At 51.1% G+C, this 14146-nt stretch overlaps 1 protein-coding gene across 2 annotated transcripts in view; it reads right to left on the minus strand.

Moving 5' to 3' along the window:
* Positions 1-13535, minus strand: part of RGS10 (regulator of G protein signaling 10) — a 39642-nt gene extending 26107 nt beyond the window's left edge. The window contains exons 1-2 of one of the 2 annotated variants that reach the window (XM_055299972.1): positions 13406-13535; positions 1427-1545 (exon numbers count right to left, since the gene is read on the minus strand). In XM_055299972.1, the coding sequence (XP_055155947.1) occupies positions 1427-1545; positions 13406-13454 (168 nt within the window). In that variant the 5' untranslated portion in view covers positions 13455-13535. Of the gene's footprint in view, positions 1-1426; positions 1546-8158; positions 8309-13405 lie in introns of those variants that run through there. The other variant, XM_055299974.1, reaches the window with a different exon arrangement.
* Positions 13536-14146: the final 611 nt, after the last annotated feature.

Consider the following 14146-nt stretch of genomic DNA (forward strand, 5'->3'; position numbering starts at 1 on the left):
CTTCAAAGAGAGAAACAAAAAAAAAATGCCTTTTTCCTTCAGGGATGGGTTTGGCTAAATGCAACAAATGAGTACGGTTCAATCTCCCTTTGACACCTCCATCCTGAAAAACAAAGCGTATGTTTAATGTTAAAGCTAGAATTTCATGTGCATTTGAGCTTGATGACTTGGACACCGTAAGGAAGAGTAAAAATGAAGCAAGAATCTACTCACAAGTCTAAGATGACAATAAATTACCAAAGAGTAAATTTAAGTGGGAGATATATTCATTCCTTCTAGACAGTGTTTAAACAAAATACATTCCTCTAAAATCAGGCCCATTTTTTTAAACAAAAGAAAAGAAACATATTAAGCATGTCTAAAAATGCCATGATGAAAACTATTTTAAGTTGGAGGTGTGGTTTTTTTTCTTTTTCTTTTTTTTTGGGGGGGGGGCAATGTTGGGTGCTTAGCAGTACAGCCTGCTATCCCGCCGTGCACAGAATAGGGTCCTGCCCGAGATCTACACAGTGCTCACTGCGGCCTGGTATTCAGGATTGTAGGAAATCCTGGTGGCTGGCCCGCCACCCGGTTCCTCAGCACCACGACGGGGACCCCCAGCATCAGGGCTCACTCTGACCTGAGCCAGGGCTTAAAGACAGAAGTCGGTGGGACTCAGGCAGACCTGGAGCGTTCTCAAAATTCACATGTGGTTCTTCTAAACTGACACCTGGGGTTTCCGCTAGCCAAAACAGTTCTTTCTAGGCAGCCCTGACACCCCCCGTCCTTCAGCCCTCCTCTCTGAGTTCAACTTCACTTTTCCAGCTGTTGTCCTCATCTCCCACTGGATTAAAAGTGAATACTGAGATGGGGTGCCTGGGTGGCTCAGTGGTTGACATCTGCCTTTGGCTCAGGGTGTGATCCTGGGGTCCCAGGATCGAGTCCCGCATTGGGCTCCCTGCATGGAACCTGCTTCTCCCTGTGCCTGTGTCTCTGCCTCTCTCTCTGTGTCTCTCATGAATAAATAAATACAGTCTTTAAAAAAAAAAAATAGAATCCTGAGAATCCCTCCCCAACACCCAAGGGAACAAACCTTCACATCAGCAACACCCAGACCACCCCCTCCCACACGTCACAGAGCTGGAAACTCTTTGTAGGTTTTACCTATGAGCAAAGTACCTCTTCACCCACCACTCCTAACGCCTCCCATCCAACTATACAAAAACCAGAAAGAGTCTGGGCATGCCCCTCAGTTCTGGTCCACGGCTACCCGGGAGAGCGACAACGTCTCCATGGTGGCCATGGCAAGTGAGAAGTCCTTATTCTCAGGTTGGGGCACAGAGTGTGAAAAACCAGCCTGTGTTTCCCCCACAGGTGTCTAAACTACTTCATGTGTTGCAATCCAGCCCCCACCCCCCCACCCCCATCAACAATGAAAAAGGCAAACCCTAAATCTTTTCACGCCTTCTGGGTCTTCAAGCAGATTCTCCAGGGAGGCGGCCCATTTGTCTGTGCTCTTGGGGCTTTGGTGGCTGCTGCTGGAACTCCCATCGCTGCTGTGGATGTCTGTAAAGCAAAGTTCAGACTGTGTATGTGGCCCAAGGATACTTTCATTTAAAAATATCTGCAGCGCCATCACCATTGTGGCTATCACAGGTCGTGTACCAGAATCTTCTGGTACACTTAGCATGGAGAACTCACTCCAGCCCCCCCCCCCCATGATAACCTCAGGGGGTAGGCACTGCCTTTTCCTCCTTTCCCACCACTCTCCATCGCCCTTCCCCCACCCACGTGTCCTCTGGCCAACCCTCAGGCAGCCCTCAAGTCTCTCTCCCACCATCCTCCCAGGGACCCTGACACAAGGGCAACTACACTCTGCACTGTCTTGTAATTGTCATGCTGTCGTGTGATGAGTTGGATAACTGATGCGCTAGTCTGAAGGCTTCTGTGTCTCTTTATCTTACACCTGCAACACGTAGCAGCTCATTGGCTGGCATGTAAATAAAAGGATGCACCAGCACTGGGCCTAGGGTAGCAACAGGAAGGCACTGGCTACAGGTGCAAAACTTCAGGGGGTTGCTAAAAAGAAAACTCAGGCATCAAGATAAATGGTATTTTCATGCAAGATTTTGAAAAATCAAAATATGCAAAGAATTCCATAACAAACAAAATACCAAAATTGTAAATAAAGACCGGATGGGGGACGCCTGGGTGGCTCAGTGTTTGAGCGCCTGCTTTCGGCTCAGGGTGTGATCCCAGGGCTCGAGCCCTGGGATCAAGTCCCACATCGGGCTTCCTGCAAGGAGTCTGCTTCTCCCTCTGCCTATGTTTCTGCCTCTGTGTGTGTGTCTTTCATGAAAAAAAAAATAAAATATTTTTAAAAAATGGCCGGATGGGTATTAATGATTTTTCCATTGCCTCCAATAATGGTTCGGCATCACACCATTCCTATGTGTGTAGATTGAATAAACAACTCTTCGTACCTGCACCTCTGCTGCATTCTCTTTCTCAAGAGTTTCTTAACTAAAGGAAAGGGGATGGGGGACCTCCAGCTAACACACTTTGTCAACTTACTTGCCTGAGAGGAAGTGACAACACAAACATGCCTCATTCTACAGAATTCAGCCCCTTCCTAGAGCCAAGGAAAACCCATGGAATGTCATTTCAGATAGGCCCAGGTTCCAAACCCAGTTTGGCCAATTCAAACTGTGTGATAAGAGGCAAAATCTGTGGGCCAGATAAAGATAATCCTCCTACCTCTCTGGTTATCCAAAGGAGTAAAGGGGAAGCACATCAGGCATTTAGAAGCTCACAGCGGACTCTCAACAAATGTTAGTTCCTCTCTCCTCTTCCCTAAAATAATGATCCATCGAATGAACTCTTTTTATAGCTAATGCTTTTTCTCCATTGCCTTTCAAAAAAAAAATTCAACGTAGAAGCATATTTCTATAAAGAAAAGTTTGAATGTAGGAGAAAATAAGCTTTTAACTAAAAAATCAGCAAAGCTAACCATTTGTAAAGGATAAGTGAAAAAAAAAAGTCTTAAGAATATTAATTACTGGGACGCCTGGGTGGCTCAGCGGTTGAGTGTCTGCCTTTGGCTCACGGGATCCGGGATCGAGTCCCACATCGGGCTCCCTGCGGGGCCTGCTTCTCCCTCTGCTTATGTCTTTGTGTCTGTCATGAATAAATAAATCTTAAAAAAAAGAATATTAATTGCTGCAAATAGCTAGGATGCCATACAGTTTAAAATGTTTTTGGAAAAAAAAATAAAATAAAATGTTTTTAGAAGAAAGTTGTATCTGAATACAGTGGACTTAAGAGTAACTCAGCTTCCATGATCTTTCATGTTCTATTGGGGGTCAACACACGTGTTAATTTCTCAAGCAGCTGAGACTCTGTCTCCCAGCATCTGGGAGAACTATCTGGATTTTAGACATTCGCTGGCTGACTGGAGCTAAAAAAAAAAAAAAGCAGAAGCCAGAAGCCCCAAGAGGGGGTGGGGGCTGTTTCAATACACACTGGTGATGGAGCACGAGAGAATGATTTGGGGCAAATCTATCCCTTTAATTGAGAAGCAAACTCACTTGAACACAATATAAATGGACCTGACGCTTCTCTAAAGTGAATCTTTGGTTCGTGGATATTACATTAGTTTCCTGCTCTCTTTGCAAATGCTGGGATGGCAAGCTTCTGAACACTGAGTTTCTTCCCAACAAAGTATAAATCAAATCAAAGGATCACCATTATAAGAAAGTTCAGCACAAGGGTTCATTTTGCCAAGCATTTCACCAATTTACTCTCCTGTTCGGGGATACAGCTTGACAATTCGCTGCACTTCCTCAGCTGATCTTCTCTTAAGTAAATACACGTGGAGACACAAGTGGGCTGCTCCCAGGGACAATGTTAGGCAGCCACAAATTTTTCCTGCTGTCACACAACACCTACTTTGCCCGTAAGTTTTCGACCTTGGTCTGAAAGGGTTCCAGAACTCCTGACATCCTTTTCAATAATAAACCAAACCACACTGGGGTTTTTACTGCCACACTGTCTTGCAAATAAATACAAGGTGGATTCCCATTTAACCAAAAGAGTGCTCTGGTTAACCAGATCTTCTGGTTAACTGAGAGCTCCGATAGCTAGCCCCAGCATTAGATAATTGCCACCTCCCCCAACCCTTAATTCATACTCAAATCATCTTGCATATTAGGTTTCATTTGATCAAAACGTCTTATAGTTCAATCGCACTAGTCTGGTCTAGCCTCTTTTATTTTATAGAGTGGGAAGTAAAAGTTTAGAGGGTATAATGATCTATCCAAGGTGACCCAACCAAAGAACTGCTCAATGGAACCTATATTGAGACCAGTATAGAGAAGGTGACTGTCCCTACCAGGACCACCTGCACAGAACCCCAGGGCTGCTCCAGGAATCAGGACTTTGCAAATAAATGGCCCTTCCTCTCAGTTCTCAGCTGGGCTATCATCTCCCTGCCATCAAAAGTAAGGAAATATTTTTACCACCACACTGTTACATAAAGGCACAAAATTTCCAGGGCTGGCTCCAAAAGTCCACCAGGATGTAATTACTCTCCCCATAGCCACGGCCACTGGTGTCTGGCTTCAGTGTCCTGGATAAAGACAAATTCCTTCTTGCCTTTTTGCCCACCTTCTGCCCCAACCATTCCTACTGTAGGAATCTTCTACCACAGTCTGTCTGATGTATGTTTCTGCTTTTCCCAGAAGTATTGGTTTCAATTTTTCCAAGACTTCCTGCTTGTCTCTCAATTTTGATAAAAGCTTTTGGCTATGCCTTTTTTTCCTTAATCTTTCTTGACTGGCATCAATATAAAAAGATAGCTCTAAATAGAATAGCATTTGCAAACTCCATTCATTTAATGGTGTATCTTCTCTCCAAGTCATTATCCTGACTCCTGTGAGACTGAGCCGAGGGCCGCCCCATTTGGCACTGCCCGAGAGATTGCCCCTCTACCTGGGGCGTTTTTTTTTTTACTCAGGGTCCCCTCCTCAGGACACTTTTGCTACTTCCCAATGCATGTAAGTAAAGGTTTCCTAAGACAAGTTCATCTTAAATGTTAGAATCAGTCCAGTAATCATCAGAAAAAGGAAGAACCTTTTTCCAGAGTAAGCAGGTTTATTTCCAAGCTTAAGAATAAAGGGAGGGATCCCTGGGTGGCGCAGCGGTTTGGCGCCTGCCTTTGGCCCAGGGCGCGATCCTGGAGACCCGGGATCGAATCCCACGTCGGGCTCCCGGTGCATGGAGCCTGCTTCTCCCTCTGCCTGTGTCTCTGCCTCTCTCTCTCTCTCTCTCTCTCTCTCTCTGTGACTATCATAAATAAATTAAAAAAAAAATTTAAAAAAAAAAAGAATAAAGGGAAAAAGGATCTCTGGGTGGCTCAGCGGTTCAGTGTCTGCCTTTGGCCCAGGGCGTGATCCTGGAGTCCCAAGATCGGGTCCCACGTCCGGCTCCCGGCATTGAGTCTGGTTCTCCCTCTGCCTGTGTCTCTGCCTCTCTCTATCTATCATGAATAAATAAATAAATAAAATCTTAAAACAAAACAAAAAAAAAAGAATAAAGGAAAACCAAGAGTTCCCAGCTTCCCAATTCCTGGCACTTGAAGCCATGAAGGTATAATTTTCTTCTTTGCTCTTTCATTGATAAAAGTTGCCATTTTAGATGGATGACACAGAAAGTAAGCCTTGAGGGACACCTGGCTGGCTCAGTGGTTGAGCATCTGCCTTTGGCTCAGGGAGTGATCCCAGTGTCCTGGGATTGAGTCCCACATGGGGCTCCCCACAGGGAGCCTGTTTCTTCCTCTACCTTTGTCTCTGCCTCTTTCTCTGTGTCTCTCATTTACAAATAAATAAAAATATTACAAATAAATAAAAATATCGAAAAGAAAGAAAGAAAGTAAGCCTGAATGCACAGGTGGAAAAAAAAAAAGTCAAACCTACTTTTCTAGCAGCGTTAAGATCACTCAAGCTAGGAGGGAACTATTGGTGATAACATTTGTTTCCATTTTGTCCGGCTCTTTTTTACCTTGTCTTGTTGTTTAGTTCACCTTTAAAATATTCTTGCAATGAAGAAAAAAAAAATTTAAACTCCTGAGGTCTTTAAAGCATTTTGGATCAGATTTTTGTAGGCACAAGTCTTATTTTTCTTTTTTTAAAGATCTTATATATTTATTCAGAGAGACACAGAGAGAGAGAGAGAGGCAGAGGCTTGGAGAAGCAGGCTCTCCGTGGGGAGCCTGCTGAGGGACTCGATCCCAGGACCCCAAGATCTTGACCTGAGCCAAAGGCCAATGCTCAACCACCGAGCCACCCAGGTGTCCCAAGACTTATTTTTCAATAAACTTATGTTCAGATTAATCTATCGTGAGCTAATAACAACAGTGAACACTTGTAAATGGCTTACGCTGTGCTGGGTGCTGTTCCAACAGGGGGTTAAATCCTTCACACCTCCCAGGGCCCTGTGGTGAGCTTACGATTACCCCCACTTCACAGAGGAGGAAGCACAGATGAGGCACAGTGACTTGCGAGGGTCCCCCAGCTGGGAAAGGGGGGACCGCGCTCAGAGCACAGGCCCACAGCACATGTGCTTTACCACGAGGCCCTGTGGCCATCTTTGTTTTTGATAAATGCTGAGGCCAGAAGACAACGGCCTTGAAGAGAAAGACAGCAGCTGCCCCGTGGGAAAAGACTGAGGAAACCGAGAGGGAATTCAGTGCAGAGGAAAACCCACACAAGAACTGGCCAGAATCATCTCACATGCAAACACAAAGTACAGACACTCTCCATTTACATTGATGTTGTTCTGGGTGGTTTCTGACTTCAGCAAAAGCCATTATTTCAAAGATACAGATGGCTGAGGCTGGTTGCTGGCAGCATATTTCGTAATGCATTATTTATAGATGCTGTGATGTCATATCTACCAGAGAGTTTCGCCAGACATTAATTCTTTGGAAATCCATACGCAAAAGGCATCTGTAACACTCCTCGGAACTGAATGCCTACAGCATGGATCCCTCCTGGTAGTCTGCAGGAAGGCCTGGCTAATGATCCTGCATGGACAATTTTCCCAAGGCAAAAAAATTGTCCTGGGAATATCTCAATACGCAGCTTCCTCAAAGCAGAGTCAATGCACATCATCAAAGAGTCTATCCTAAGTACCCCTAAAACTTACAGCATTATTAAAGAAAACAAACCCAATATTCAAGCCCAGGAAGAGGCAGAAATGTTCACTCCAAATTCTGAAGTGGTTTGGTGTAACACACACACACTCACCCCCTCCCACGCACACACACACACACACACACACACACACACACACACCATTCTCCTGTAAATATTCAAGGAAAGTGAACACCCTCAGAACTTTATTTAAAACCTCACATCAGGGGCGCCTGAGGGGCTCAGTCAGTTAAGCGTCCAACTCTTGGTTTCAGCTCAGGTCATGATCTCAGGGTTGTGAGATCAAGCCCCGTGTTGGGCTCCACACTCGGCACAGAATCGGCTTCAGATTCTTTCCTTCTCCCTCTCCCTCCTCCTCTGCCCGTCCTCTCCCTCTCTTTCTCTCAAATAAATAAATACATTAAATCTTTAAAACCTCATATCAACTACACCCCATCAAATGTATTACTTTTTTTTTTTTTTAAGTCATCCAAACTTAGAAGCAAAAAAATCGGTTTGTTACAACTAGTGATCTATGTAAGGCTCTGGAGAAACTGGGTCATGGAAACACTCTATCTAAATATTACTTAAGTGTTTATCGGCTCCAGTATCTAACGTCTGAGAATAACTACCCTTCCAGCATGCAATTCCCTTGGTGGAGAGGTTTGCGTGAACTGGAATTAGCAGCATATAATAAGAACGAAAAAGTATTAAAATAATCATAATAATAGCAAGCATCAAAGACCAGAGAAGGAGAACAGACTGCAAAGAGGATTGGCTGGGCTCGGAAAAGGCATCTTGGCATAATTTTGCACGTGAAGCCCAGACGTCAGGGGCCAAGTGCTCAGGCGGTGTCTGCAAAGGTCGCCTCTGCACCTGCGTCTGCGTCTGCCCTCCACACTCCCCCCAGCCCCTGCCCTGCCCCGCTGTCACCCGGGCAGTGGGCGAGCTGAGGACATCTGCCGACGGGGGCGGGGGCCACTCCTTACGTTCCATGCTCTGGGGTCCACCCGAGGCGTCTCACGCAGCCCAGAAACCCACTGCCTTCTCAGAGACGCTTCGTGTCTCTGCCCGGGGGCTGCGGGGGCTCCTGAGCACCCTTGGGTCCGGAGGAAAAACAAGACTCCATCCACATCCTCTTTTGAGTGGACTAAACAACAGATGGCCACTGGTTTCCAGTTTCTACCAGAGGGAAGGAAATCAGAACGCCAGACTGTTATTTGTAGCCTCCCTAGAATCTCTACTTTCTAGGCAAAGGCCCAGAAAAAATAAAATTACCCAGGAGCCCTATCCTGGGGGTGCAAATGAAGACCCGGGCCTTCACGTTTCCTTCACATCCCAGAAGCCCTGTGCTGCCCCCAGGGCCTGACACTCAGGCACAAATGTGTCCTCGCTCCACCGGGGCCCCACCCGCCCGGCGAGGAAGTGAGCCTCAGAGAGGCTGTGCCTTCCCCAGGGCGGGCTGCGCCTGGCACTCCTGTTCGTGTTTACACTGATGGATGTTTTCTGATAGATTGGGGGCGAGGCAGGGGAGCAGGACAGCTGTAAAAATAGCTGCCTGGCTGAGCACTTGCTATAGATCCCGTCTCTACCTCACAGCAACCCTTGGAGGTGTGGGCTCCTCGGTGGCCCGTTTTACAGAAGAGGAAACTGAGGCACGGGGAGGTTCAGTAATGTGCTCCAAGCAAAGAAGAGGATGAGGTGGGACCCAACCACCCTAAGCCGTCTGGCCGCAGAGCCTGGAAAGGGAAGGGCAGTGACAGATGCAAGAAGTCAAAGGCGGGGCCCTTTTTCTCACGGAACTTAAAATTAATTGAGAAGATGAGACCAGGAGTTCCCAGCTGGCTGCCTGCCCACAATGCCACAGGCTGGCATGAAGTTTTCTTCACTGGTTCATGAACAAATGCGAATAAGGACAAGGAAACATTTGCCATGTAAGCCGTCTTGATATGGTCAAGACAGCCTCGGGTTGTTTTTAGGAAACAGATCATTGTATTTATTTACACGGTACCAAAATCAAGAGACACAGGGGGAGTACAGGGGAGCAGGGCTTCCTGGCCTGTCCCTCAGCCAGCCACTGCCTCTCCCTGGACACAGCAACCTCTAGCAGATTCCTGTGGATCAGGACGTTTCTGACATGAGAAACTATCTGGGGTGTTCAGGGATGGTTGACGATGGCACGGTTTTCAATGTCCTGACTGGAGAAAGGAAGAAAGGGGAGAAAAGGAAGAAGGGGGTGGGAGGACAGGAAGGAGAAAAGTGGTCAGCTCCATGTTCGTATTTATATATATGTACATATATATATATTTTTTTTTTTGACTCTAAATATAACTTAACACGATGACTAAATGGATACTGCGTGAACTCAGGCAGGTGGCTCAGGACTTGGGTCAGACATTTGCGTTCTCTGGTCTGTCCCGTGGGAAATGGGTGGCTCTGCCCGTTGGTGGCCTCCGCAGCTGCCCAGGGACAGACAAAGCGGGCAGGCTGCGTCTCAGGGGCAGGGAGGCCGGGAGAGCGGGCCTGCGGGAACAGGGAGACCCGGCTCTGGGAGAGGGCTCAGGAGAGACGACACTGTGGGGGAACAAAAGGGGCAGAAGTGGGAACCCGCAGCCACCCACGGGCGGAGTGAGAGCGCGGGAGCAGGCCGGGGAGAGATGAGGGGTCCCCGGGCGCTGCGCAGATGCAGAGGGGGCAGCACGGCTGACCTGCAGGCGCCTGGTAAGGCCCTGGAAGGATTCGAAGTGGCCTAGAAGGGGCGTGAGGCCCCAGAAGTCTGCATGGGGCCGTGTGTCGTCCCCCCGTCCCCCCCCCCCCCCCGGCCACCGGCAGTGGATGCCTCCTGACGGCTCTTATCGAGGAACTGCTGCTGCGGCCTGCCCAGGCCCCCCCTGCCCCCGCCGCCCCTCTCGGGGCTGCTGCCGTGGAGAGCTATCTGGGGGAAGCAGAAGACAACCAGGGAGAGTAAATTTAGTACAATTTAAACAGCAACTTTCCGAGCCCAGCGGCCCCCGGGGTGGAGGGGATTACTCCATCGAGGTAGGAGATGTGCCTCGGTTCTCCCAGGAAGCCCCAGGAAATGGCCCACCAGGCACCTGCTGGGGTCCCCCCAACTTCTAACAGTGAGGAAAGGAGACATCAGTCACATGAAGAGAGTCGATGAAGAGAGAGAAAGCTCCAGCAGCACCTGACACCTGCCAGCCTCCAGGCCGCTCTGGGTGGCACTGAGAGCTGACACCACCGTTCCAGCCGGCTCACGGCCCGTATAAGACAACACCGCTCGGACCGCCCAGCCCCTCTGTCCCTGAACTGCTCTCCCTGAACCCACAGGCCTGAGCCAGTGATGATCTGCAGGGCAAGTTTCCCCAGAGGCCAAGACTGCTCTGCTGCTGGGTTTGTTAAAACAAAGACGTTAAGTTGCTATGTTGACTGTCATCTTTAAATAAAAACTTAAGCCCAGTAATAAATCTGAAACTGGTCCCAAGGGTTTAATGGGATAATGGACAACAGGCCTCGGGGGAGGGCCGAGGCCTGCCTGCAGGGTGGGGATTCCCTCGATGGGTCACCCCTCAGTCCATTCGCAGAGGGGAGGCTGTGGCTTTGGCTTTGCTTTACAAGTGAGCAGCATCACAACTGCCACCAACAGTGTGAGTCGTGGTGGGGGGCAAGAGGTTGGCCAGATTCCTTCAAGGGGTCCTCACACTTCAGTGGCCTAAGAATCAACTGGGGCGTTTATTGAAAATTCAGCCTACTCTCCCTGCCACCTTGGGTCCCCAAGACTGAATCTGTGGGTCCAGGGTGTGGCCTGGAAAGCTGCATTTTATCAACCCCCCTCCCACCCTCAGTTTGTTCACGAACACACTTTGGGAAATCTAAAAAAGGAAAATAAGGAAATCACACTTTGAACCTTGCAATTAGGGATTAGGGACTCCAAACTCTGAGCTTGAAGACGTTGTCTCCAATAGGTTTTGCTGAAAAGCAGGAAAAGTCTACGGCAGAAGGTTCTGGGAGGCAGGACAGCAGTCAGGTCCGTATCAGGGGCCTCCAGGGGGTGGATCCAGCACTTGTGGGGCTAGAAGCTTATACAATTTGGAGAGCCGGCTTAGGAAAAAAAAAAAATCAAAACTACCAAATAAAAATGTACAGGGTCCCGTGGATCGCTTGGCTGGCTTCCCAGCATCTCTGCCTTGGGTCCCACATTCCCTTTCTCACTTGACTCCTTTTCTCAGGGCTGGATGTTGATACCCAAATGGCAGGGCGTCATTTGCCCTTTCCCATCAGTGGGGCACACTTTAAGCCTAAAAATCCCAAGGAGATTGGGCTCTTGGAGGCCAGGCCCCCAATACCAATCCATGATGCTTAGCTACTAATCTTTCTATCTGTGACCTCATCCCATGTCGTAAGGCAGAAAAGTAGATGCCCTGAAAGAGGCATACTCCACCGATGTCCCTAAAAAGTGCCCCAATCTTTCTGGGGGTACAATCCTCACACATGGAACACCCTTCAAAACCAGTATGCCTGAAAATGACACAAAGCAATGAATAACCAGGCAGGGATGTTCAGAGCAGCTCTGTTTATAATATAAAAGGGGGAAACTAACCATTCTTAGTCATTTATTATGTGCACTAAGGACTTCATATGTTCCGGTGTGTTTAATCCCAGGACTCTATGAAACCCACTTTACAGAGGGGAAAACAGACGCAGGGGTGCGCTAGTAAACCAGCTATCCTAGGGGGAAAAAAAAAAGGAAAAACTTGCTTTTTAGCATTTGCCCATTTCCATGGTGAAACGTAGTAACCAGTTCTCAGATTTCCTGGTAATTTGGCAGTTGGCTCAGAGGTCAAGTGGTCACTGAATGATAGCCAGGATGGGAACCAGGAATTGAACTCTAGGGTCCAGGTTCTGACTACCCTCCTGTGAGTGAATACCCACCGACACGGAACACCTAAAACGAACACCCTCCCACAAAGGAATCCTTTAACCCACAGACAACACAGCAAGATTTAGGAGCCCGCTGCCACAAATATAAGCTCTTTCCACTAACCCTATGAAATCTGCCTTTATGAGAGGTGTCCCGAATATTAAATGCGAAGATTTGCCTACGTTCCTGGATGAGAAACCAGGTCCATTCCAGTGCTCACAGAGGGACAGCTGTTTGGTTCCCATTTTGCAGATCTTTATCTGCACAGATACAAAGTTTCAACAGCAGCGGAGGTGGGATTTTTTTTGTCCCAGCGGGTCTGGTTCCAGTCTATCCTCTCAACTGCAACGTGTCTCATAAAATAAGATATTCAGTGAAAACAGGACACGGACCAACGTGTCCAGAGTCTTAGCACTAGAAAGATGTGACTCTTGGAGTGGGAAGGGGCAGAAAAGCCTCTGACCTCCACAGTCGGGCAAACTTGGGTTTCCAGGATTCTCCATCACCCAGTTAAGTGTGACTTGGGCCGAGTCACCTACTAGCTCCTGGCTTCCGTTCCCTCTTGTGCAAAGTGGCCTTACCTGTCCCTATCTCACAGGGTCGCCCCTCAGGGTGCAGACAAAAGACAAAACTTGGGGAGCAGAGACCTGGGCCCACGTTACGCGCTCACAGGAGCGCAGCTATAGCTGGGAACGAAAGGGGCAAGACGGTTGGCATCAGAGCCACGGGCTCATCGTCACCGTGGATTCTTTGTCTTATCAAATGGGCTCCAGTGTGGCAGCCGGGCGAGTCCGGGGTAGTGTCAGCGCGCGCCGGGCGCCGGGGGAGAGGCGCCGGCCCCACCCCGCTGCTCGCCTGGGGTCCCGCCGCCCCCGGGCGCCCGCCGAGCATCACCCGAGCATCACCCGAGCATCACCCGCGAGAGGCGGCGAGCTCCAGACGGGGAGGGCCCCGCGCCACGTTCTGCTTTCGGGGCCGGAGCGCGCACTCCCTCCGAAGTTTGGGGGCGCGTGGGATCCCCTTTCCCTCCGGACCATCACTCAAAAGAAAACTGCCGTTGTTCCCCCTTTTGCCCAAACTTCCTCCCCGGGGCGCCGTTCGGGGCCCTGCGCCCCCGCCGCGGCCACGACCGCAGGGGCGCCAGGGGGGACGGCGCGGGCGGGGGCGGAGGCGGCGCGCTCGGGGGCGCTCGGGGGGCGCTGGGCGGGTGCGGGCACAGGGGCGGGGGTGGTGCCCGGGACCCGGCGGGCAGCGGCGGCCGAGACGGCAGCTCCGGGCGCCCCGACCCGCAGCCCCGGGCCCGGGGGCCGCTTACCTGACGGCGGCCGCTTCCTGCTGAGCCGGCTCACGGCGCGGTTGAACATCGCCGCGGTGGCCCCGGGAGGAAGGAGGAGCGGCCGGGCGGCGCGGCGGCTGAGCCCGAGGACCGGGGGCAGGAGGAGGAGGAGGAGGAGGAGGAGGAGGAGAGGAGGAGGAGGAGGAGAGGAGGAGGAGGAGGAGCCGGCTCAGCGCCGCCCCGCCCCGCCCCACCGCGCCCCGCCCCCGCCCCGCCGCGTGGCGCGCTCCGTGCGCCCTGCCCGCCCTGCCCGCGCCGGGGGCCCCGCGGTCCAGCCCCGGGGGCGCGGGAGGCCGCGGGTGACCCGACGCCGAGGCCCGGCCCCGCGGCCCCGAGGGAGAGCCCGGCCCGGGGCCCCCGCCGCTCCCCCGCCCTGTCCCTGCAGCCCGCGGCCCCGTGCGCCTCGGCGGCGCGGCGGGCAGGGGCGCCCCCTCCGCTCGGGCCCGGGAGCCGCGGCCTGGCGGGTCTGCGATGCCGGGCTCCCCGCGGGCCGGGCACTCCCTCGGGGGCGCGGCCCCGCCTTGGCCGCCTTGGCCGCCTTGGCCGCCTTGGCCGCCTCGCCGCGAGCTCCGGGGTCCCCGGGCCGCTGCGCGCGGGGGGCACCTGCGGGGGCCCGGAGGCTCCGGGGCGGGCCTCGGCGGAGCTCGCGCGCACCCCTGGGTTCCGACGCCCTAGATGCCTCTGCCCCGCACGGCCGCCGGCCGCGGACACTTCTCCAAC

Source organism: Nyctereutes procyonoides, unplaced genomic scaffold (assembly GCF_905146905.1).
Source record: "Nyctereutes procyonoides isolate TBG_1078 unplaced genomic scaffold, NYPRO_anot_genome, whole genome shotgun sequence".
Classification (NCBI taxonomy): Eukaryota; Metazoa; Chordata; class Mammalia; order Carnivora; family Canidae; genus Nyctereutes; species Nyctereutes procyonoides.